The 27,324-nt window shown below is 41.2% G+C and overlaps 1 protein-coding gene across 1 annotated transcript in view; it reads right to left on the reverse strand.

The window, feature by feature from the left end:
* DEPTOR (DEP domain containing MTOR interacting protein) overlaps nucleotides 1-27,324 on the reverse strand; it is a 77,279-nt gene that overhangs the window by 25,997 nt on the left and 23,958 nt on the right. Inside the window, exons 3-6 of the mRNA XM_080339942.1 lie at nucleotides 21,380-21,558; nucleotides 19,242-19,365; nucleotides 13,558-13,736; nucleotides 162-347 (exon numbers count right to left, since the gene is read on the reverse strand). Of these exons, the coding sequence (XP_080196068.1) occupies nucleotides 162-347; nucleotides 13,558-13,736; nucleotides 19,242-19,365; nucleotides 21,380-21,558 (668 nt within the window). The remainder of the gene's footprint in view (nucleotides 1-161; nucleotides 348-13,557; nucleotides 13,737-19,241; nucleotides 19,366-21,379; nucleotides 21,559-27,324) is intronic.

The following is a 27,324-nucleotide window of genomic DNA, read 5'->3' on the forward strand; positions in this document are numbered from 1 at the left end:
AAGATTTGGTAAATCAAGTGAACGGATAATCCTTATGAACAGGGATACACAATATCCTGTCCCGCTTTTTTCAGATAAACACTGAAACCCGTTGGCTGAAAAATGATTGTTTAACATCCCATGGAGTCGCCTTACAGACAGTAGTATAGTTGATGAGTCACCTGAGAGAAAACTGGTGTGTTTTCTGTTGTCATGGTTCTGCTTGCGCAGGCAAAACGGGCTGTCGTGGCTTTCTGGCATCAAGCGAGATTTCTCAGTGAGGAGCTCCATTAATCGTCGTCGACGGCGGAAATTCATTCTGCACTGGTAGAGCAAATTGCTGTCCAGAAAATGGTGCTTGTTGGACACTGGAAAAAGAAATGGACAGAAAGTCTATGCCTGGTAGGACTGAAATCAGAGCATATCTATCTGCAATGTGTGCACAGCACACTGTGGTGTAGGGAAGCAACACCTGGAGCTCCCCCCTCCCCTTTGCAGATGCAGAAAAAGGAGGAAGGTGATCAGCTTCACGCAGATACATTCAGTATACATGCCTTTATAGCATCAATAACAAAGTACGAACTTTAATGGCCATTGCTGAGAGGAATCCTTCACACTATCTTGATTAATGACAAGCCCTTCTTATTGTCAAGTGGAAATGGAAGTACTTTATCTTTCCGTGACAGGTTGCGTAATGGTCCATCTCAGCACGTGCTCCCTCAGTGTGCTGCTTGGTGCTGCCGGTCACTACGGACCAGAATTAACTCCTTGCATTGAGTTTTTTGTACATTCATCAGTCTGGGACAGCCCCTGAGAGCTCTCACTGACCAGCTCCTTCACGGCTACGGGGTGGCAGAGAATCAAGACCTGTGTATTATTTCCTCTGTCTTGCTCACCACAGACACCGTGTCCCAGACACTTCCTGCAGGCCACTTCCTCCCTCTGCACGGATACGCAAGGTTTGGGAACAGGCACCCGGCCAAAATTCATTTCTTACGTAACAAACAGAAGTCTTAATTACAACCTGCTTTGACACTGAGGTTGCTGGTGTCAGAGCAAGAGTGCCGAGCCTACCCACAGACTGCAGCTTCATTGTAAAGTCTGCGCATTCGCTGCCACTGATGCTGTGTCTTAATAGAGATGAAAAATGCAGCAGTAAGATGGAGCTCTGTGCCAGGTCCCAAAAGTGCTCTGACTCCTTCTAGGCTTGATCACAGAAAGCCCTCTGGATCACTCCCTGCATTAGGACTGCAGTATCTTAAATAGCTGCAGCGGACTTTTCTTTTTGGCTGTGTTTTCTCCATCTTCACCTAGCTGCCGTGATCACGTTCCACAGAAATGATTTCCCACAGAAATTATTTCCATAAAGGACCTAGATCCTGCATTTACCTGGTTTATAAATTGCATTTCTCCCAATATCGAATCATAGGAACTGGTGGGTTATACATATTTATATTTTAAATGTAAACAACAATACAGGTATGCACTCAGACATCAGCCAAGTCTTGTGTGTCATTTGGCCTCAACCTCCTATCACAGACACCATATTTCTCCCTTGCTCTTGGCTCTGCCTGGCCCATGAGGTCCAAAAGTAGCAGAGAACAAGGTGCTACACCAGGTCCAGAGCCTGGAGCCCTGCTGGCCCCTCTCCCTTTGTCCTCAACCCAAACATGCCTTTTCTTGCTCTCATTGCTTCTTGACACCTCCGTGTCTCTCAGATTCCTCTTCATGAGCCCCACAGAAGTACACCGCACATATGACAGCCTTGCAAAAAAAGGCTGTATTTAGACATTAACTTCCAGCATGTCATTTGACACTTTTGAGCTGAAGGAATAGCCTCAAAAACAAAGAAGTTCGGTCACCTTCTCCAGCAGCTGGTGGTCTCTGAGAAAACATTCATGCCAGGGATGTCAAGTAAGTTATCATCATCCAGACAATAGAGGCCAGTCCTAGGCATCATCCTCAGGGCACAGCCCTCCATATATTTACAGAAGTTGCAATATGGGGTCATACTTCAGTATTCATACTTCATGAATAAAGCAGAAAGGTCATGCTAGTCAGTCAAACTGCCATGTTTTGAGTTCCATTTACCGAAAAGACCCCCATTACCTAGATTGCCCAGTTCTGTTGAAGAGTCGGTGCCACTTGACTTCACTCTGCTTCATTTTGGTGCTGAACATGTTGTCTCCTCAAATCAGCCACATGCGTCCTCCATGAGCAAAGTGGCTTTGTTAAGTGAAATTCAGCATTGCCAGGAATGTTACTGTGTTCAGACATGTTAAATATTGCAGACGCACACTGCTGCTGTGCTCATCGTTCTAGACACATATATTATGCAATACTATTAAGCAATTCTTACTAACAATCACTATTTTTGAAGAATGGAAATAGAGGAGGAGAGATTTGGAGAGTTGCCTACATCCACAAAACAATTTGCTATCAGAGACAGAGTTAATATGTAGGTGTTCACAGCTACAAGTCTCATTTTCAGACCCCTGATACAATAAGTAAAAGTAGCAACATCTATGAATATCCTACCACACTATTAGAACAACATGACGCCAATACAGAAAATGTCCTTAAAGAGTTCCCTGAAACTCAGAAAGACAAGCCTTACTTATTCAGCACACTACTTGGATTCATAACTTTAAGTGAAAGAGGGCCCCACAAATACTCACTTGGAAGTACAATTACTGCTGCCAACCATTTGCGATATAAGAAACATCAATATGGTTTCTGATCCAAGTTAAATATTATGGCACTACAGCTTTTAATTAAACCTATTCTGTTCTGTTTGTGTCGTTAACTGAAGTGCTCTGACAGTCTTCGGGAATTATGATAATCAGAGATCAACACACTCTTCTGCTGCAGACATCAAAAAGCACTCTGAAATTCTAGAATAATTATTGACCATGAAACTACACAATATAATCTTTTTTATGCCAAGATATTGATCGTATTTTAGAATAACAAGACTTGTTTTGACTGAAATATCATAACATCATTACATATTTACAATAGCAAAATTTAGGTCTTACATTAAAGTAATTCATCCCTGCTGTAACTATTTTAGTCCAAGGACGGGTGAATTTTTATACATAAATGAACACAAGTGGAAAAGATGAGACCAATGAGTACATGTTGTAGAATATTTATGTATGATTTACACAACAAAGGGTTTGTAGCCAGAATATTTATGACAAGTAGTATTAGTACAGAATCTGGAGTGCTCACTGACTTTCATAGCTTAATTCCTTATTTCTAATGATAGTTCACATTTCATGCAAGAGTGTTAGAATAATAGTGTGCATGCAACTTTTTGTATATTCCTTGACTAAGAGATAATATTTACATACATTTAAGAAGAAGCTCAAAAAAATAAACAGGAGTAGTTAGCTCAAATTGCCTCCTTGTACATACATTATCAAATAAAATATCTTGCCAAAATTATTGGTGTGATCCATGTTTGGGGTTTTTTTTGTCTTTTTTGTTTTAATTATCAGCTTTCTGACATATTCATGATATGGGATGAAATGTCCATGCTGGGACTCTGCCTAAGGGTGAGTGTATCTGGAACGGTGTGGAAAATAGGGATTTCCAGACCAAGGACCTGAAGGAAGACACTGAGGGGGAGGAGGCAGACACCAGTACAGGCTGCCCCTGAATTCCTCCTTGGATGTGGTGCCTGAATTACAGCGTTGACCAGGAGGAGCTGCACATGTCCTCGTCCTTGGTAAATCACAACAGTGTGAATGCCGGACACAGAGCACGCACAGAAGGTTGTTTTTGTTACATTTGGTACCTACTGCATGATAGGTATCAGCACTGGCATGGGTGCTCAGCACAGCTGCTTTGACATCCTGTGTTTTGCTGCAATCAGCAGAAAAAAGTGGGAGTGGAAAACCTTTCCAGGCTGATTGCAGAATGCTGAGAGGACTGCACAGACTTGCACAGGAGGGATTTCTTTAAAGGTAATTTAGAGGCTGTGACCTCGAGCCAATGTGGAGTGTTGACTCTGAGGCAGCAGCAGATAAACTTGTGGTGCCCAACAGGGCTCCTGCTCCAGTTAACTGTCCCTCTCATGAAAGTTGTTGCCTCTTGGCCTCCTGAATTAGTATGCAGTATAGAAAAGCAAACCAGCACTCATTTCAGTTTGCTGTAATTTGTCAAGTTGTGCCTGACAAGGATCAGGACCTGTATTTGTAGATGATGAGGGTGATGTAAAGAGCAAGGTGGGGTGACTTCACGGGTTTTTTGTTCTAAATTAATTCACCAGTGCTCATGCGGCAACATGTTCATGTTACTATGTGCACCTTATGAAACAGAAGAAAACTATACCAAAGAGAGTAAATAAAATATATGGTGACTGGCAACCTTCAAAATTATACAATTGCACAAGAGCATTTGTGGTCCTGGGGGAAAGTCACCAACAGTGATTCACAGTCACCGATGCCAAACTTTGGAGTTACAGTCACAACCCACCAGTCCAATCTCTCACTTTCACGGGCCACAAAATTTCTCCTAGAAACAGAATTAAAAAAACATCCGTTAATCTTCCAAAACTAGAGTTTAATCTTACTTTAAAGTAGGCTGTGATTACCACTTTACTCTTCTCCTTACATGCCATTCAAGCCTGCAGTTAATTTCCTCGCCAGGCAATAAAGATTTAACTCAAGGCTGAATTTGTTTAACTTTAGCTGCTAATCTCTAGACTTTGTCACACTTTCGTCAGAAAGTTATATAAGATCTGGTCAGAAATCTTTTTAAAGATGTCTGTGAAGTGATCAAGCCAACTTGCAAACATATCTTTGATCCGCTGAGTAAATAACACTTCTTAAATTCTGACTCACTTTTCTTAGCCCTCTTCGGGTCTTCTTCAGACTTTCTTCATCCTTCCTAAAATCCAGCTATCAGAAGGGCATGCTCACAGTCACAACCTCATGCCCCATCTGTGACTTGCTGTCCTCCTTTTTGTACAGCTCAGGCTCATAGTAGCAGTTACTATAACTGTACTGCACATGAGCACAAGCTGGGAACAATTTGTACCCTGCAGATCCTCCTTTCCCTGCACAGCGCTGCTTCACACCAATGAGAGCAGCCTGTATTCTCATTTCCGAGATCTATTGCCTTCTAGTTATACCATCAGCTATAGGAAAACACACCTCTTTTTAAATAACGACCATTTAACTAGTAGAGCTAAATTATTTGTTCACTGTCTCACAGAGTTTCTATACTTCCTTGGCAAGTGTTTTAGCTATTCATTCCCCATCTACATTACTGTTAAGAAGAGAAAAATCAGACATTATTTTGGCATTTCTCTGACTGGGAGCACTGATATTGCAGCTCTGGTGGTTCTTACGCTTAAGAGTTTCTGTCCAGATGCACAAAATATAAATTGAAGCATGCATGCAAATCTTTCAGCTTCTGATTCTGACATAAAATCCTGGGATCTGCACGGGGCTCAAACAGCCTTTTCTTCTTTTGGAAAGAGGCTGATCCACAGCAGAGACAGATAGAAATATTAGCTTTACATTGATTTCATAGAACGGAGGAGGCTGTAAAAAGTACAGAAGTCTATTTTAATAAATGGTGTGACTCATGCCTTAAAAATGAGGCCATTTTCATAACTGGCATTTCCCCCAAATCCCTCCTACCACTTCAGTTCCCCGTGATTTTTAGCGCTGTTAATCTGTGTACATCTCCACCATGGTGATTAATGCTTTCTACCAGCTGAAAGCTGCAGTTCCCAGTAGGCCACATCCAGCGATGCTCTCCAGCTGCTCTGAACGTCCTCAGAAACATGACGCTGTCACCAAGCGAGCTCGTGGCTGGAGCTGGAGAACGGCGGCTCCGAGTCGAGGGAGCGGTGGGAAAGAGATCAAAGTTCCCCGAGGAGCCGAAGGAGCAGCTTTTCTCAAGAGAGCAAAGGACATGCTGAAGTGTGAGCTTGTTTGTGTGAGCCTATGCTTGTGCTGGGGTTAAGAGGTAATAAAAGCATTAGCAGAGTATATGGAGTTTTCAGTGCTGATAGGTCATGTCTTTCCTTGCTTAAAGACAAAAGCAGCACTGAACTCCTTCCAGCTGTGCACAACACATTTCTGAGCTTTTTGCTGTATGAGGCAGTGGCCCCAGTGTATTTGCAAGTACGCTATTTTTTTAATAAATTAGTTTCCTCTCTTAAAATGATGTTAAACCCAGTTTGAGGCTGCAGGAGATCATTCTGGACCTTCACAGAGTAGTTTGGAAGAGACTTCAAAGGTCATCTAGTCCAACCCGCTGCAATGAGCAGGGACATCTTCACTCAGATCAGGTTGCTCAGAGCCCCGTCCAGCCTGGCCTTGAATGTCTCCAGGGATGGGGCATCTACCACCTCTCTGGGCAACATGGGCCAGTGTTTTACCACCCTTATTGTAAAACATTTCCTCTTCATGTCTAGCCTGAATCTCTCCTCTTTTATTTTAAAACCATTACCGCTTGTCCTGTCTTGACAGGCCCCACTGAAATGTCTGTCCCCATCCTTCTATAGGGCCCTTTTAAGTACTGAAAGGCTGCAATAAGGTGTCCCTGAAGTCTTCTCCAGACTGAACAACCCCACCTCTCTCAGTCACCACTATTCATGGTTGCAATGGTCCGCACCTTCACACATCAAGTCACAGATGACCAGACCAGTTTTGACCTCTGAAGTGGCAGGACACTGCCCCAAAAGAACTGACGTCATACCAAAAACAAATGCAGGGCAAGACACACACTGGGAGCAAGGGGAGGCTGCTGGTTTATCTGATGGAGGGCACGGCTCAATCTGCTCCCATCAGCTCCCGAAACGTGCCTGGGGGAAGGGTCTGGCTCCAGCCCCGTCTTCTTCTGCTTCCTTGCTCCCCTCTCCTAAGCAGAACCAGCGTTTAAAAGGGAAGGAAACAAATCAATGCTATAAAATAACAGTTCCTTAAAAAATGCCTCTCTCCGTGGACAGCACACAGCTTGCCGAGCCCGTCCCCTCTGTGCCTCAGGCCTTTTGCCAGCTCAGTTCCAGTCCCTTGCCAGAGAAGCAGTGGAACTGTGTGTGTCCACTTTGGCTTGCACCGAGCCCGTGAGCTTGGAAAACAGGGAGCAGCTGCTGAGAGCCACACAGCTCCAGAGCTTTCGGCTGGTCCTCACCCAGCCCACGCTGCCACCTCTGCCCCGCCACCCCAGCCCATCCACTCCTGCCTTGCACCAACGCACGTGCGGCCAGAGGAGAAAAAACGACACTTTATTCTGCATTGTACAATGTTTTTCCCACTCCTCTCAAAGCCTTCCTGTTTTTCTAAAGCTAATCTGGCATCTGCAAATGCATTTTCATAATGGCACCTATTCAGATTAGTTTCCTTTTACACATTGATGAATTCCACCTGCTTGGAGCTCCCTCAAGTCAAGGAAGAGAGACCACAGATGTTCAGCAAGCACAGGGCCTTGGGTCTTGGATTCCCTATGCCATACAAAAACAACGCCTGCATTTCCACCTTTTATGAATGTATATATGCTACGTAGACTGCAGATAAGCCCACCTGCAAATGTATTCAACTGGCATGTTAAATTCTTGGCAGTGAATGTGCACTAAATAGTATTTTTTTTCTCATTTGGATTACAAGACATTTACTTTGAATGTACAATGGATCTAAGCTCAAACTGCTCTAGTTTCCACTGACCCTCTTGTATAAAACTTCAAGGCAGATCCTGGCCCTGAAATAAGAAATCCAAAGAGTTGTTCCAGCTCATCCTAGCTAAGGGCAAAGCCAGTAAGCACATTCAAAAGTACATCCTAGACCTGTAAGCAGGTCTAGAAAAAAACTGTGGTATAATTAGAGAACCGTGTCTCCTCAGCTGTTTCAGTGAACTGTGGTATATTCATGTAGTGCAAAAAAAAAGTCCAGACAACATTTATACTGCCTTTAAAGCATCAGGATTATGGTAGACAACTATCAAAAGTTCACTGGGAACTGAAATACAGAGTATCCTGCTCTTATTGAAGTGGTATGTTCTGCTCAGCGCATTAACATTTTATTTCAGCTGCCTTAAAATAGGTATGCAGATAAGTGTTTCTATATACATTTTGTCTTTCCAGTAGGTTTGCCATCTATTCTCAGTGTATTTTCAAATACACGCGACTTACTCTAGCATGAAAAGTCAGTGTTGAATCACACGCATTTCAGCAGTCTTTTCAGTTTGTGTATGAGGATTTATCGTCTTTAATTTAGCAAGTTTACAGAACACAGCCAACTGCTTTTCTTTGCTTCCAAATAAAGTATGGAAAGTACAGTCTGTGGCAAGGGAAGCAGAAGATGAAAAGGCCCATCTGGGTATCTTTTTTCTGTTGCAGCTGTTAAAAACTGAAACCCATTCTCTGTCAAAAAAATAGAATTTGGTAGTTAATATGAAAAGAAGTCTTCATATGTTATTTCCATAATGCATAGAGCGTGTGGCTCTTTCAAAATCCAAACCCGTTACTGCTTTAGACAAAGACAACTCCAAGAAGAGCACAAAGAAAAGCTGATAGAATAGGAAGCTAGAAGATGATACAATTACATACAAGGTTCTTATTTTTTTACTTTCCTAACAGTGCAAAATCATGGAAAATATGCAAAGTGGTCTCCAGATTTAGCAGCAGCAGTTGAATTACTGTGGGTGAGGTTACTGTCCTGGCATATAGGAACTGCTGAGGAAGAAATGCCACACAAAACAACAACTGAGTGTCTCTGCATGGCATCAGGGGGAACCGGGATTATAATGAAAACAAAGCTGTGTTGCAGGCCTGCAAAGGCTAACTGAAGGTTTGTGTCCTGCTGAGATAAATCGAGGTACCATGTGTAAAAATGTAATGTTTTATAATTTTTAGCATTGAGTATACACAGGGAAGGCTTGGGTATATCAAACAGCTCATGTGATCCAGGTGTTGGATCAACTAGAAAAAATAGATTAAAAAACTAAGTGTCAATTTTGGAGGAGAAAGCCTATGACCATTTAAGGCAAGGATTTATGGGATGGTTCAATGGCACTTATAAAATGCTATGTGCGGTTGATATTTCCAAGGAAAGGGGTTCCAAAGAGAAGTCTCAAATTAAGGAAGAATTACATTTCACATCTATGACAAGTCTTCACTTACAAAGTAAGAAATGTCAGTGAAACATAAGCAATTGGTCACCTAAAGAAAATGTAACAACACATACTTTGCAGAAATTTTAGATGAGAGAGGGAAAGCTTTTCAACAAAATCAAATGAAATAATAATTGTTAGATATTTAATTTGCTTCCACAATTATAACAAACTTTCAACTGCATCATGTACCTGGATGCTTAAAATGAAATGCACTAATCTTGTTAAAGAAAATTTTGCTGCACAAAGGTACAGAGCCCTGGCAAAGAATAGGGAAAATTACATATAGGATTTAAGAACTTTCTGCAGACAGACAGCATGTGTCAATATTTACTGTTCTCACTAAGTCACTACAAAATGTTTGTTCATCTCTGAAAGCAATTTGCACAGTGGAGTTGTGCTGATAAAAGATTACCTCTGGAGAGGCGGTGAATACCCACATCTGTGCCAAGCCAGGAGAACACGTCTGCGCCTTGAACGCACCCGGTCTGGCCAAGTGTGATTAACTCAGTTAAACTTTTCAAACTTGAAGGTATTGCAATTGAGGAGGCAGGGGGAGAAGACACTTGTATCATGCCTGTGACATTTACTGTGGTCGCTGTCACAGACAAATGGCAAATATTCATCTTGCAAGGTGCAGGTACTCTCCTAAGAAGGCACAAGTTCTCTTAACACTATTAAGCAGATTCTAAAACAGAAAGCATTCATCACTTGAGACTCCAGACCTTAAAGCTTTCTGCAAGGCAGGCAGAGGTTTCTCCATTGCCCCAGCTTCTGTACCCAACGAGTCCTTGGAGGAGGACGCAGGACTCAGCCTGGCGTGCCAGCGCTGCTCTGCTGCTGGGGCTGCAGGTGCAGGGTAAGTGCTGCAGCAAGTGCCATAACCAAGTGGAAGCCAAAAAATGATGCCAGAAAGAGCTCTGTGGATACCCTCCTTCCTCCTTGTACTTCTCAGTATCTCTGTTGTCCAGACAGAGCAAGGGCTGTGACTGTGTGTGGATGTTCATACTCTCCTCTGCCTGTCCTTCGCCCATCCTTGCTTTGGTCTGATCTGGAGCTGGCAGAAAACTTCCTTCTTCTCTTTCTGCACGTCAGTTTTGGCCACAGTAGGTAATCTGTCTCACCATTTCCATATGAAGAAGAACCAGGAAAGATCCAGCCTCCTGGAGGAAAGTCTTTTCTCTTAATATTACAAAGCTCTACATATGTCACCAAGCTAAAAATGGGCTTTTCTACATCTGAGAAATGTGTTCTGTGGGCCTTTTGTCCCTGGCCTTATTGAATATGCATCACTGTGTCTATAATTCTCTGCACAATCTTTATTCCTGTATTCTGGCAAAGACCATCAGTGTTCACAAATGTAGCATAACTACTGGCAATTCACACTGCCAACACAAGCCTTCAAGAAATGTAGTGTATAATACTCTGCTACTTATAATTTTGTATTCCATAGTACCTGGGGGTACCAGTCCATAGGAAAGGACATCTGGCTCCTATTTGTGAAAACGGTGGTTTGTGGGTTACAATTTGTATGTGCCAATGGGATTTTGGAAAGAAGTAATACAACACTTAAGCATGTTTCATCATTTTCATGTATGGCAGGGGAAATATGTGATCTCCAAAGAGATCAGGAAGATTATTTTTAAATGGGAACATTTGATGTTTTTACAGTATTTATACAATTCCTCTTAAACCACTGTTTTCCTTTTTAAAATTAGCATCAGTGTTTGTTTCCTGTGTGAAACGTGGTTTGTGTCCAACCAATTAAAGTGAAGATAAATGTGGCAGGAAGCTGTTTTGCATACAGTACCTCAGCTGCAGAATAGAGCTTCTCCAAGTAATGGAAACAAAAGCCAGTATCAGTAAAATAAATTGCGCAATTCAGTTGTGGCTGGAAAATTACTTCTAAGATTGGCAACTCGATGCAACTATTTCTATTACTTTCTATTTCATTAGGCAAAATAATAAATAGAAGAGTAGGGCAAGCTTTATTTTATTCCATATTGTGGCTATCAAACAATACCTCTAGCTAAAGATTGCCTTTAGGGCAGGAAAATGTTTTACTCTCTACACCTGCACAGTCTTTCTTCTGGTTCTGCCAACAAGGATGTCAATTAATGTCAAGTAACATTTTGGTACTGTTGGTGAGGTACAAAACAAAGGGAGCAGAGTACAATGAAACAAATTTACTGTACTAAGAGACAGAAAAATACAGTGGTGGGAGTTTTTTGGTAACTGGATGTAGAATTCAGTGAGACGGAGGAGGTGGAAGATAAAACCACTCCTGCCATTTTACAGTTTATATTCCCAGTTCTGTACTGGGAGTTCTCATTTTGAGCTCCCTTCTTAGAGGAAGCCAGCATTACATAAACCTTCAAAACACACAGATGATGCCCACTTGCTGAGATGAACCCCACACCAGCTCTGTGTTAATTTTGCTACTACTATCATCAATATTCCTAACTCTACCTAGACAAATTGCTTCTGTGAAATCCAGAAGAGAATGGAGCGTGCACAAAGCATGTCCACTCCTAAAGATGAACCTCAAGAACATGATTTGGTTTCATTTTACTTCCAGCTTCCCCATCAAGCCAGTGTCACACTCCCCACTGGGTCACCTTTGCCCCAATAAAAGCTGTGCGAGGAAGATGACGGTACCTCGCAGGGAGAAGGCCACTTCCTCAGCAATCAACTAAATCCCAGCACCACGTTTGTGGTCACTTCATGAGTTTCACTTCTCTTTTTAAGAGAGCACTCTGCATGTGCTCTTGACTGCTAGAAGAGGATGTGCAGAGGATAAATCTGCAAAACTGGCCAGGGCGATGTGTACAGGTGAGCAGGGCCAGTGTCACTCATGAACATCCCCAGAAACCTGGCTTGATGGGGCAAAATTATCTCCCTGCCAAGGCGCACCCCTGAGCATTTGCCTTCGTTAATGAAACAATGGTTGATCTGCAATAAAAGCCACATCCTGACTTTCTTAGGTCTGCAAGAACTTCAACAGCAAAGTAAATCCAGCTTTGCACCAAGAATTAAGTTCTGACTTTATTTCCTCTGAAAAAATGTCAATAGCAGCATAAATCTCAGTCCTGTCTTTTTTTTTTTTCTCCTTTTCTTTAAGGAAAGCTTACCTCATATATAACACACAGAAAATGCTTGGGTAAAAATAGGAATGAAATCATTGCTGCTGTAAAGAGGAGGGGTGGCATACCTTCCCTGTCCATCAAACTCCAAGCAGTTGGCACCCTACAAATCATCGGAAGGAGCGGGGCAATTATAGAACTGGAAGCTGATTATGGTAAACGTTTAGAAGTATCTGCTAGTAATTGAAAGTTAAAGACAATGTGAGCATGATTACAACCACAAAGGAACTGTGCAGGTAACTTACGCCCCCATTTTCCTCTGTTCCATAAACCCAAGTTTTCTCACAAAGTAACCTACTCAATCAAGCACCTTGTATATTAACAACCTGTTAATATCGTGAATTGTTTGTTCTCTGTCAGAATTAGTGTTGATATGACAACATTCGGATCACCAGGATCTGATTACTTTCCTGTTGTGAATTCAGCAACACAGCTGCCAGCTACTGCCAGCTTGTTCTGTCACCTCCTGGCACCCCCTCATCGTTCCCAGAGGCACCGCAACACACGGTGGAAAACACCTGGTCAAAGAAGGACAACTTGCACCGAGAGCAGATGACGATAACATGTAAAATGGGATTTAGTGCCAGGGGTGTCTATTTCTTCACCCTCAGGGTAGTACAGAGAGAAAACTCAGCCTCCTCTACCCTTGTCAGAGGGAGCTCCTTGGTGAAGGTGCATCTGCCAGCCACACTGGGCTGGACCATAAAGAAATATTCAATTCCTGCCTCAAAGAAGTTACACCACTAGGACAAATAATGCAGTGTTTCAGCTGCAAGTTATAGCCTTTTTCATGCCTAAACATAGTATAGCAATTCTGCAACATGACCAAGAGGAAAAGCTGCTTCTCTGGGATCACACTGTGCTCTGTTCCTGTCCTCAAATAGGAGGATACACAGCACCTGTCATTTTTATTCTACATAGAAAATTTAGCTTATTTATGGCTTTAATCCCTACTTGATCCTTACAAAGCTATCTACCTCAATTATATGTATCGCTGATGACAAGTTTTACCAGTTATTTACCACAAGCATAGGAGCATTGATTTTCATCCACATCATTATGTTGTTATTATACAACTCCAAATTCTGGCTGTTTTCTGCACGAGGCAGAATTTTCAGAACCAAGACAATAAACTTTTGAAAAAGTCACCCTTCTATTAAACAAAGTTACCTAGACACCCACCTGAAATTATTTAGGATTGGACGGATTATGAGCAAGAAGACATGAGCTCCTCCACAGGACTGGACCTGAAGGAAGTGCTACCAAAAAAGGTGCATCTTTTGCTACCCAGCAGTAAATTTCTCACCGTGCTGTATAATCCCGTGCTCCAAAAGCCTGCGCCCCAGCTGCTCGGCCTCCGTCCGCGTCGTGGCCTCTCCCTCCTGCATCAGCCAGTCAATGAACTTCGATGCCACAAACGTCCGTTCGTATTTGACTCCTTCCTCTTCCCTGGCTTGCAGGAGAGTATTTTCAGAACTCATCAGCCTGGTATGGGGGGAGAAAAATTGGTTATGGAAAATGGTTCTTCAAATAAGCGACTCCAGATTTATTCTGGCAAATCTCACTGATATTAAGCAAACAGATGTGAACCTTTGACTGACTTTGTAAACCGTTCCTCAGGCTATCAGTCTAAACTTAGGATGTGAATTACAACCGCATCAAAAAGTTTAGGCTTTTTAACCCCGTGTGAAGTCAATGATTTCTAGCTTTTTCCTCTACAAGAACACAAGGTTTTCAGTTTCACATTTCCCCATTTAGTTCTTTAGCTTGTCTAAAAGTTAATGTATAATCAACTTTGAAACAAAATTAATCTAAAAGCACTAGATCATGACTAATGTGTTTAAAAATTCCTAATTAATTTTTACAGTTACTAGGACTATGCCCCGAAGTCATTTAGATGGTTTTGAGAGTTTTCCCCATAAGCTTTAAAACAGCTGCAGAAAAATTCAAGAGGAAGAAAAAAGTAGTTCTGTGGTTTGGGTGGTTGATAAACATTTAGTTTCCAACACCCAGTGATGCAGCTGCCATCAGTGAAGTTACACACCCGAGCGCATTTTAACACCTGAATCTCTGAGTCTCTGGTGCCTCAGTTGGCTCCGTGTAACACCAGAGTCCAGAGGAACATCCTGAGGTGTCTCTAAACCTCCCAGCAACTGGCACATACCTAGTTGAAATACACTAATAAAAACTCTTCTCCATTCAAGTTATCTACACAAATTACATAGTAATAAGAAAAAAAAAGTCTCAGTATTTTGTTAATGTAAAAGTAAGGATGATGGTTTGAGAGAGAAGACAGTTTGAAAGAAGAAATGAGAATCACTCCCTTTCAATACGGTATCATGCCTTTTGTTTTGTTGGGAGACTGAGCACAATAGACACCTTATCTACTAATTTCATTTTTCTTCATAATTATTTTATTTATTATAGTTTAATAATAGGACTAATGGCAAGACTTTCAGAATTACAGCTCAAGGATGGCATGGGTTTTTTTCCCGTATAAGATTAAGTCCCTTCACCAACTATTTTGAAATTAAGGGCACAACTGAACTACAACAGGAACATTCTGAAAGCTTTGCCCTTCTGATCAAAAATTTGGATTTGAATCCATACATGGGCTGCCAGAGTGTAAAGAGTTTATGGAATATAATGTTGCATCTGAAGAGCCTGTGCCACAAGAACACAGAGAAAAGTTTCATTTGAAATTACAATGAGGAGGTTTGACAGGCCCAGCTCTTGTGACTTCACCTGCAAGATTTATTCCCCTGATTTAACCAGAGTATGAGTAGCCTGAACTGGCTGGATGTGACCAGCAGGCAGCAGATCGTCACACCAGGGAAAGGCTGCTCAGCCACAGCTGCGTGCCAATGGCAGATATAACGAGCTGCTCGTTTAGACGTCGCTGCATCGTTTCCAGCACCTCTGAGTAAGAACTACAAAAGTCAAAATTAGCTGAAGCCCAGAATGAGGCCAAAAGCAAGAGCATGTGCAACAGGGGACAAGGTTTTGACTCCAGAACTCTTGCAAAGACTTTCTTCTTTCTCATATTTTGATTTACAAGCATCTGCATGCAAGGCAACGTTTTGTCCCACACTAACCACATCTAATACAGACAGAGCTCTAAGGGACCATCTTTAAATGTGTCTCATTCATGAGGCTTTTTTCTCCTCAGAAAAAAACAAAAACCCAAAAGCTCGTGTCTTTTCGTACCATCTGCTGCATGGTTACCCAGCACTGGTTACCCAGGCTCTGCGGCCATAAAATAAAAAATCCTTAGGATTGTGTTAATTGTTCTTTGATGAGTCTATAATTAGTTGACCAGCTCATTGAAGTTGCAGATAGAGAACTCTTTACAAAAGAGATGCTAATCATTAGATTTTTACAGAGACACAAAAGACATTTGGAAAAATATCAAGTAGAAAAACACTCAGCTTGACATTTCACACCCTTCTGCATGTGCCCAGAATAGCACTGCAAAGGATTTAGACTCGTGAACAAACAGACACGACAAATTGACAGTTTAACAAACCCAGAAACAGTGATCTGTAGACTCACATCGCTAGCTGAAGTAAATCACTGTAACTCCACTGCTGTCAACAAAGCTGTACCAATTTACATCAGCCAAAAACGTGGCCTTTCATTAGCCACAATCAGAAACTGTCTCTCTTCCATTTTCTTCTTGTTTCAAAAAACCATGAGACCATCCATGTCAAAACATATTATTTGCTAAAACTGGTGTTATCATGCATTAAGGGAATGTATTTAGTCAAACACTGAAATTCAAACCCTTTTCAAAAGAAAATTTTAACCTTGTTTTATCTAAATAACTGCACTAGAGGATAAATCTGAATTAACCACTGATGAGTTAAAATGAAAGTGATTCAAAGAATGTAGTCTCAGAATCATCTGAGTGATTTCCTGAAATTAAAACCATAAATCTGCACTTCTTTCCCTGTGAAATCTGGTTGAAAAATCTCAGTAGAAGTCAACATCATGGGATGACTTATAGCTCCTAAACCCGACTGCACCAGAAATACAACAATCCTGTGTGCCTGGCCAAAACCTATTGAGACTTGCAAACATCATAAAAATAGGCTGCTTGCACAACTTGATTTATTTTTTTTTAATTTAGAGCTATGAAAGTTCTGTGCTGGATTTATTTAAGATTTGCAGGGAGGGTTTTGTTGAACAGGAAACTGTTTATCTCGTTCGATCTATTTGCTTAGTCCTGCAGAGTATGAAAACTGATCCCATCTTTGGACCTAATAAACTATTCAATAACTCTCAGACAAAGCTGTAGGAAAACCACTAGGTTTCATCTCTGGTTACAAACTTGAAACTCAAAGCATGTTCACAGAAAGGATTACCAAAGTTCGCAATGATGTGCCAGGAATGTGGGCTGATTTATGATTTTCAGCGCAAATGAAGGGAGAATACAGTCAGAAACTCATTTTAAATCTTCTAATGACACAAGTACAGCCACTGAAGATGTATGAAGGAGGTGGAGGTAATCATAGAAGAGAATCATAGAATCATTTAGGTTGGAAGGGACCCTCAAGATCATGGAGTCCATTAATGCCACAAGAGAGGAGAATCCAGGGTACAAGAAGGTTTGTGGTCACACATAAAGGAGACATGGCAAGGGAGGTCCTCACCGTGGGGACAGTCCTAATGTTCCCATGTCCCAAGGGAAAGCACGGGGGACTCACACAAAACAGCTGTCTGAATGCAGGGAACCTGCCTAACGCATCCGTTCCTCTGCCCATGCAATAACTTGCAGCTCCTCCTAAAGAATTTTGCTCATTTTACCCACTGAGGGTACAAATCTGCGTGGACCGATGTTGGATAACACGTCTGCAATTTTTGGCAAGCACAAATGACACTGGCTTCTGGATGCAACCGTACTGGAGCCCTAATGCAGTGGGTGGAGAAGAGCAGGAAATAATATTACAATGTGTATCTTAAACTCACAAAGCCTAGTGATGATCAATCACAATTACAAAATTAGACACAGATTTTTAAAATATGTTGGATTCAGATAGATTTCCTTTGGCACATTTGCATTTGTCTTGAAATCAGGCCTACAGGCATTTTGATAAACAAGTTGAATACAACGGTGACTTCACGTCTGTGAATGAATACTTTTCTCCAGTTTTTGCCATTTAATAACAATATTAATTACACTGAATTAATATTTACTTTCTCAATGGTATAAGCAAGCTGATACAACAGATACATCGCACACAGACATATTTCATGCAGAACTCTTTCTGTAGTAGTCTGACTGTCGGCATTCAGTTCTGAGTTGAAAATGCATCCAATGAAACTGCCAAGGTGTTGCTAATAAGTATGCGTGGACGAGGGACCTAATGAAATCCAAGAGCTCTGCAGGATGGGTTTGCTACAACAAACAAAGTGAAGCTCAGACAGCCCAGGTATGTGTTCTGATCTCCAGTGCATATAAAGTATTTCCAATGATCCATGGAGAACTTTGACTGGCTTAGACTGTCACAGACTGGTTTTGAAATGCCATGTATTTTTAATCTCTACTATATTTAGCACTCAGGGCTGATTTTAAAAGTTTTTGAACCCTTTAGGTACGTTGCCTAGAAGCAATCACCTCATGACGATGCAGTTATATTTAGATGTAGGTGCTGCTTTTGGCATTAAGTCCTTTGCCAAGATGAGAACAATTTTTATTGCTATGAACCTTTTTCTGCTAGTACAGTGTTGGCCAAACTGGACACTAGAAATTTGGTTTCTCCACGCAGAGAAACAGGGATTTTATATGATGGGTGCAACAAAAGGAGTGGCATGTACACTTTTTCTTTTATATTTCAGTTTAATTGCTCCTTCACCAAATTGCCCTTCAGAGCCTTCTGACCCTGAAAACAGTATTTATCATTCCGACACCTGTTATACAGTTTCAGGATAAAACACCAAGATCCAAAGATCTTCCTACTGATCTCTAGGTCTTTGCACAGGTAGGAATTTTACTTACCACACACGAGCATGAAAACACCTTATGAACTTACACTATCAGTGAAGGGTGTTTGGGGGCTGAAGCTGCTTTACAGAAAATGGTGTGAGTGCAGGAGAAGGAGCGCTTTATTCTAAGAGATAAACAAGATTACTCCAGCCAGAGGACTCAGCATCTCTCCCGGCTGCTGCATGCGGCTCTAACCGAGCAGGAGAGTGGGCAGGATTCAGGCTGCAGCGATGCTTCAAGCTTTTTGGTAAATAACACATCATCACTTTTGCATTAGTTTGCAGCATACGCCAACATGCATTTTGTTCACTCTGCTTCAAAGTACCATGTCACAATCTCTACATCCAGAATAAAAATGTCGTTAATTATAGATTGGGAAGTACAGTTAAGCTGCCTAGTTATTTGATGGAAGTCATCCAGTGGGATATTCAGTATCTCAGTATAATAATCTGTTTGAGATCTTAATTAGATATTCTTAGTTGGGTTTTTTTGAAACTACTTTTAATATAAGCTTTCTGATGTAGAAGCTTTGTAGACTGGAACACTGAAAATTAATTTCACCTATTATTTAAAATCTTACCTTCTGGTGAAGCCGTAGACATGGAGTCTCAACAGATATGTATCCCCTTGTTCAGTGCATTTTGATGTACTAACGTTTTAGGTCTTGTGATTAAAACTCTACACGACTAATTACCCTTTAGTAATTATTTTTACACAATAGAGTGTGAGGGTTTAAATCTACCTTGGTTTCTCATATAGGATGTATTTATAACCTAGAACACCAGAAAATGCTGTTTCATATTAAATAAAATGTTTCAAGTGAACATGGTAGAAAAGGGAAAGGGAAATGGGAAAGAGAGAGAAGTGTTACCAGCTAAAGTCATGGGATTACCCAGACCCACTCCTGCATGATTTGAAAGCCTCTGTCTATTCTAAAATAGAAAGTACCATTTGCTTCCTGTGGTACTATTACCAACACATTATGGATACTGAATGCAACCTACTTTTCATACAGTCTTTGTCCTCTCATGAACACCTTCACCTCATTGTCCAGTGGAAACGTCCCATCATCTTTTCTGAAGCGGTAGAACAGTTTGGCATCCTTGAATTCTTTATGTTCATCACAGACTGAAACATAAAATTAAAAAAAAACCACCTTATATAGATGATAAGGAGTTCAGGATCCATTTAGCAGATATAACTGCTGAATTTCAAAGCAGGCACGTATGGAGCCCAGTCCCCTGTATTTCTGAGCATACAGTTTTATTCAGTTCTAACAAGCGATGAAAGGCTGGAGAAAACTTTCAAATAGGTAACCAGATTTCTAGGTGAGGAGGATAAGTGTTCATCAGTTTTGCGAGAGTTACTGCAAACATAAAGAGCAAAAAAGCATCCTTCTGCTATATAGTTGGAAAACCTTTTGATGGAAACAGTCTGTTAGCTTGTTTGTTTAAAAAGCCACCAATGTAGACAAGTCAATAACTTAAGGATTGGCAAAGTTCTTAAAGTTCTTAAAGCTGAATAATGCTCTAAGAAACCTGCAGAAGCAGTCACATTCAAAGCCTTCCGCCCTCTTAAAATTGTTCCATTTGCTCTGCCACACCAGTTAGCAAACAGTAAGTACAACAGGAGCAGAATACAAAATGCTAAGTAAGGTCTACAAAAGAGCAGCTGATGATGGGCTCCTGTAACTGCAGAACAGAGCTCCAGAAAGGTCATAAATTAATGGGAAAGATCTCCCAACCAAGCTGCTCCTGCCAGAGCTGTCAGCCCACATACATGGGGGCATCTTCTGCACCATGGAAGAAGTACTGGTACCCCTTTCACTGGATGTGAGAGGTGGAAGGATGCTCTGAGCATCCTACAGAACCTGACTGAACCTCTCTGAATTTGCCCTAGTTCACTGTGCAAAGGAATTTATTAAATTGGAGTGAGATATATGTTTTTTTTAAAGAAACACCTGCTCTATGTCTAATATATACACACACATATATATAATTTGTACGGAATGTATAATGTGCTATTGGATCATGAGGTAGAAAACATTTGAAAGTTGTTAAAGCTTTAAACAAGCATCCAGCAATAAAACATCCATTGCTCAATTAAATGAAGTCACTCAGGCATCCACGCAACTCTTCACTGACATTTTCTCAATAGACGATTAAGTAGTCAGATTTGAACACCCTATAATTACTTTATTCTTTAACTATCTACCGTGAGTCTCAGTTTCCATAACAACCAAGAATTTTAATTTAATAGCCGAGTAGAAGCTGCAGAAGTGGTAGTCATTCAATATGTGCATTTCTTCCTTTAATTAAGATGTTGTTAATGTATTTCAGATAGCAGCAGTATTGCTGCACGTACAGTGACCCCTGTATAAAGTCAACATTTGTCTGTTCATAGTCACTCAGTTTTCTCTTAAAAAAGAAACAAATGGTACATTTTGCCTTTTTGAAATTGGTAATACTATACGCTTGAAACCAAATGCTTGGATCTTCTCAGTCTGTGTGCTTCCTAGCCTTTTTGTGCACCAAAAGGCAACTAAACGCTACTACTGAACTGGAAGTCTCCTTTTCATCAGCGTAAACTGTTATTCAAGAACCTGAATGGAGCAGGTCTCAAATAGACAACAAGTTCAGGAGAAAACTAATCAGGGCACAGTTGTACCACTAACTTTCCTGCAGCTGTACCAGCACAAATGTTTGTGCAGCTGGTGTGAGGGACAGGGCCAGAGAACTAATCCACGTGAGAAAAAGGCTCTTTTTTTGACGGCTGATTTTTCAGATGGGTTTTTCAGCTGGAAAACTGTGCTCTGGGGAGCAGGGAGGTGAAGGCAGTGGAGAGAGAGAGGGGACAGGATCCAGCTGGGGCTGTGCAGGGAAGCAGCAGCGGAGCCCCCAGTAATTTCCCCCCGTACTGACATGGGGAATGTCACTCCACACCTCTTCAGCCTCTCTGTGTTCCTCAGGACACAGGGGACCTTTTGGAGCAGCACAGTTCAAGGGAGATGCTCCCTTTCTGGCAGGGAAAAGATCCTACCTGTCCTGTACTTCACTGAAGAGCAGGAGTGGGATTTTCCTTTTTTTCACAGTAGTAAAAAGAATTTAGTTTCGAACATTTTAGCAGCTAATATTGCACTTACCATGATGGATAATGCTGTGATCCAACAATTTCTGCACCAGTTTAATTGCAGTCTCTCGGTCAGAGGCCTCTTTATGGTCAATCAGCCAGTCGATGAGCTCTTTGGCAACGAAGCAGTTGGGGTACGTCTTGAGGTGGTGCCGCCGATCTTTGATGACCTTTTCTTCATGCAGTCGGAGCCTGGGGGTCAAATCAATTTGTGAATATCATTTGCAAAGAGCCTCTGTAACTAGCAAGGCTGGGACAAGAGTGGAGCAGATGTCCCCAAGCCCCGTTCACACGATGGGCTTCGCAGGGGCTGGATGGAAGAGGAACAGGCTCAGTCCCACAGCCAGCACTGATGTTTGACCACCGGGCAGGAGCCTTCGTTACAACTTTAAACCCCATACTTGGAAAAACTTGTTTTCTGCCCAGCTGGAAATATTAGAAAATGAACAGCACAGCATCCTAAGCCCATTAAAGTATTTCCTGTAGGTCAATTAAACTGACAATAATCTGGAATTAATTTTCTCATATTGCCACTAACACATTCCATGTTACTTTTTTATTTTGCAGTATCAGTGCCATAGATTTTTTTATAGTCTCATTCAGTTTTTTATCTGTAGTTTCTTCCTTGGTTGGTGAACTGCATTCTCCCTCCAGCTGCACAAGCATAGCATTTATGACTCAAAATTCAGGTACAAAGCCGTTCCAACACAACGTCATCTAGCATTAAAAAAGTTGCCTCACACTCTAAACAAAGGGAAACTGAGTTTTCACTCAGGGAACTGTTGGTAAATGCCCTGTATATGCAAAATCTCCCCTATCACCTTGAAAGCAAGTTGGTTATCTGGTTTCAAGATGCTTGGGTCAGAATGCAAGATCCTGATTAGAGTATTACCTTGTTAGTAAAGGTTCTGGGGTTCTGCTTTTTTATTTTTAGTCTTTTTTTTCCAAATAAACAAAATCAGTAACATTATCAATAATTTAATGGATAGAGGTTTTTTAAAGTTTTTTAAGTTTTCTGCTTTCTTGTTTCAATTTTAATTAACAATTTTAATAATTCTGGTTTTGTAGTGCCAAGTCTATACAACAGTTTTGAAGACAGCTTAGAAACCACAGCGCTTGGCCTCCTATCACAAACAGAAATATTGCTGTTCATTTCGAAGTGCCCGAGATCCTACCTAGTAAACGCTGTCATGGAGTAATGCTATAATAACTGTAGGGAGTACAACTATCTCTATTTTCCAGAAAGAGAGATAAAGCAGAAGGGTGTTAACATGAGCCTCAAGAAGCACAGAGCAATATTTCAGCCATAAGATCAATTTTCCTCTCAACGTTATTCTAGTATGAAACAATTATTTCTCTTTAGAATCGAAAAAAGGGAAAATACTGGCTGAAATCAGTGAAGAAAATATTATTGGGGCATGAGACAAGGCTTACGTAGGCTACTACCTAAAAATAGTAGCAATGTTTCTGTTTTGCAGCATTTAGCCTTGAGCTACACTGGAATGGCCAATCTGTGATATGAATTCAAAACCAGCTTTTCAAACATCCTAAAAAAAAGAAGACTTTCATATTAAAAATACAGATAAATCAGATTAGTATTCTGGAAAGAAGTGCGAATAAATACCCCATGCATTGTGAAATTCTCTGAGCTAAAATACCTTCGCTTAAAGCCTATTTTCCAGATGTGCTCTAACAGCTGTTGCCATACTTGGAAAGAAAAGCCTACACGGTTTTAATTATAGAATATACAATTATCAGTATGTCTGACTGAGCTTTAAATTTAAAATATATTCCAGGTTCTGTTAATGTTCATCCAGTCTTATGTCACACAATAAGCTGCAAGAACAAAAATAGGAAAAGACTGTATAATACAAATGCAGACGCTCAACCCACCTTTCAGTCACCAGTGTAAGTCTAAATAGTCAGAGTTCACACGATGCAAGAGGAACACCCCATCCTACAAAATTCTTCATCCAAACACTGTTTAGGAGTGTGCCAGGAGTGGTCTGGTATTCCACAATACAAGCCAGTAGCCAAGAGCCCTAGAACTGAGTATTTATGTCTTAAATTCTGACTGAAGGCTTTCCTGCAGTTGATGGGCTTACAAATATTTCAAGTTCTCTGCCATGTCAAAAGACATGAGTTCCCCCTAAAACTTTGTTCCTCACTCAGAGCACTTACAGGGTCTCACTATATATCTTTTTTTGCCTATATTCATAAAACTCGTTGAAATCTCATTTTCTTATTTATCTCCACACACTTGCTGAAGTGGATCTAGATTTGCTAAGAGATTACAAAATCATTAAGTCAAACAGAGCATGACCAGAGCAAGACTCAAGAAACCTCAAAAACCATATTTACCCACAATTTCCAAATAGAAGCGGGAACTTCTGCAGTCTATAGCAAATGTATCCATACCAAATTATGTCCAGGCTGATTTGTTTGGAACAAAGAACAGAAAGGGAATTCAGATTTTCTCTCTAGTTGTGTATGCTGTTCTCTCTGTCAGGGCTCCCTCCCCTCTACAAACCTGCTGAAAATCAAACTGTATGGAGGAGAAGTTTAGGCAAAAGTTTACGCAGTAATTCTCAAAATGTGTCTGTGTTCAGAAATACTTTCAGGAGCCAAATCAAATAAGATAAAAACGAAAAAATGCAGCGGTGTATACACTGGAACCAACGCTCAAATGGTAACTTCTTTATCCCTTGGCACTGGGAAACAGGCTTCTCACCAAAAGAAGTTTTCCCTCTAAATGACATTCATCACTTTTCATCAGCTAGTCCGCACGATGACTGGAAAAGATCCAACTTGACACCAGTCACATTTCTCTCGCTATAAGTTTTTCTCAAGAGCTGCTTAGCAGAATTATCTCACTGACAAACCCTGACCAGTTTGAGGGGAGAAGGGGGAGAAGAGGGAGGGGAAAAAACAAGAGGTGATGGGGGACACCTTGAATAAACAAGCCTTTGAAAAGTTGTCTCTCTTTCTACAGCTTAACACCAGAAAACAATCCTGTGTACACCAGTATATAATCTGTATGTAATTACATATATTATTCAAGATTACCTGCCAGATTTCGCACTGGGGCCACAGTCTCCCCTACCTGTAGAAAACAACGTGAGAACTGAAGTGTTTGAGCAATTGCCTGTAAACTGTAACAGGTACCTGCAACCCTTTAATATTCACAAATCGATAGGCATTGCTCTTGTTCACACAACAAATAAAGACAGTCTGTGTTTGCAAACATGTGTGCCAGAACAATTTTCTTCAGGCTTGTCTAAACAGGAGTTGCTCCTGATTCACAACTCTTGCTCCAAATAGAAGTGCCTTCCTGCGTGAACGGGCTAACCTGGAACACGCCACTCCTGCTTTGCATTAAATGTATTCAGAGTTAATCAAGGACAATGTTATTTGTCGAGAAGCCATTAGGCCTTTTCTCTGCCAACTGTCAGGAAAGTCATGATAACGGAAAAATCAAAATCTGTGCCTAGAAGTGACGAATGAGGCGCTAACTTGGGAAGAAATCGCTCTCGCAGCTACATGAAACTTGCATTTTGTTTTCCACCTGGGCAATTATGCATTTTGAAGTTTCTTGCATCTTTTTCTGAACGAATGGGTAAGCATTTTGCAAAGGCAGTGCCTGCACAGAAGTCCAGCTTTCCTTTCAAACCCCAAAGAAGGCCAGCCTGCTGGCTGAAGACAGTAATGAGGTCACTAGCTGGACCACAGTCCAAATATCTCACCCAGCTATTTCCCTCTATTAAGTCTAGTAGTTTGTGCTTGGCTAACATAGACCTTGCAGAGCACCACTCGGTTCTGATTTCCATGCATGAAAAGACAAAAAGCCTCCTGCTCTTCTTGGTAATTTTCTGAATAATTCATCTACCATTCCCTAGTACATCCTATAGAGATAGCCCCAATGTTTATCCAAGCAAGGTTCAGTAAAAATGTGCAGGGGATACGTTGGTTCCTGACGCCTGATAGACAACATGGTATGAAGACTCATATTGTGCTCCCTCATTCACCTCTTTTAACTTTCCTGAAGCAATCATACACATACAGACATATGCATTTATCTTAGAATCATAAAATCATCGAGTTGTTTAGGTTGGAAGGGACCTTCAAAGGTCATCCAATCCAACCCCCTGCAATGAGCAGGGACATCTTCACCCAGATCAGGTTGCTCAGAGCCCCGTCCAGCCTGGCCTTGAATGTCTCCAGGGATGGGGCATCTACCACCTCTCTGGGCAATCTGGGCCAGTGTTTCACCACCCTCATCGTGAAAATTTCTTCCTTATATCTAGTCTAAATCTTCCCTCCTTTAGTTTAAAATCATTACGCCTTGTCCTATCGCAACAGGCCCTACTAAAAAGTCTCTCCCCATCTTCCTTATAGGCCTCTTTTAAGTACGGAAAGGCCACAATAAGGTCTCCCCAGAGCCTTCTCTTCTCCAGGCTGAACAACCCCAACTCTCTCAGCCTGTCCTCATAGGAGAGGTGTCCCAGCCCTCTGATCATATTTTGGTATAAATATAGTTACACAGATATATGGATGTGTGTGCATATATAGAAATAAATCATATGTATACAAATGACAGATATTTGTGTGATATACTTGTATATATCATGTATCATGAGATATATTACATATGACATATATCTCTCTCTCATCTCTATCACAGAATGCATCATTACCGAATAACTTCTTTCTAACGGAAGAACAAAACACCAGTGAAGAAACCATACAAAATTGATATTCTTAGCAGAATTTACTAATTACTGAGCAATATACACGGATGTTGTAATTAGTCATGGCACAAAGCACGTCCTGGCCCAGAGTGCTCAACCATCGCTGATGAGTTCCAGCACGCTCACAGTTACTCCCGGGTTACATCTCACTTCATCGTATACCTTCAGTTTCAGTGACTATCCCAGCTTGAGCACTGTCAGTCACTGCGTATTGAACCACTACAGTTTTATCACCTTTAGGTAAACTCTGAAAAAAAACATACTAGATCCCTTGAAAATTAAGTGATATGCAGAAGGGAAAGCATTGCAGGTGGTTTCTGTCATCTTCAAATTCATTCACAAGTTGCATATATTTGGAACTCCTGTCAGAGAAGGATTTATTTGTTCCCAAGTAAAGTAAGTCACGACTTCTGTTGTGACAAAAATATATGGACAGAACATAAGCGTATGACCTGTGATAACACAGTAGACAGGTGTCCTACTAAAAGATGGCATTTTGCAAAGTGTCTCGGTGACTTATAAGCATAATTCCCACTAAAAGTTAAAACTCACAGGTCAGCTGTGGACGAAATGCATTACAAAATAAGTGAGCATACGGCAGCATTTGCGTAAATATATACATAGATATACACACAGCGGAAAAGACAGAACTACATGAAATGTCCTTTACACTAAACTTTTGCCTTTGCACTGTCAGCAAAAATATAAAATAGGTTAGTGATGATCTAAACTTTTCACACAGAGGCGATGGTGAGGGTGCTCTGCAAATGCCATGTGTATTGCTGGGACAAGCTGGGCTTGCCAAGACTGAGCTGAAGTGTCAGCGGTTTGCTGCTGCTTGTTCCTCTTTCTATTTATTCTTCAGCTCTGCAATCACTTAGTTCTGTTACTTGATATCCACAGGAGCTAAAATACCCTTTAAAACACGGGGTCGTACTGGAAATAGGATGAACATATTTCTGTGTTGGTAGCTGTGGCAGAGAAGGAATTCTACCATCTGAAATAGGGTTAGAGAGGGTGTCTTCAAAGCAGCTCCTGAAATCTGTTCTCTTCCATGTGTTTATCTCCACTTTTTTGCCTGTAGCCATGTAGTCAATGTGAGGAGATGCCAGAACACAGAGCCAGACAGAGAGACTTCAGATAAACCACCTTTTGGTGCACTGTAGAGGAAAGCTAAAGCTTCCAATAAAGTGACAGTTCATCAGTGTCC

Source organism: Nesoenas mayeri (assembly GCF_963082525.1).
Source record: "Nesoenas mayeri genome assembly, chromosome: 2".
Taxonomy (NCBI): domain Eukaryota; kingdom Metazoa; phylum Chordata; class Aves; order Columbiformes; family Columbidae; genus Nesoenas; species Nesoenas mayeri.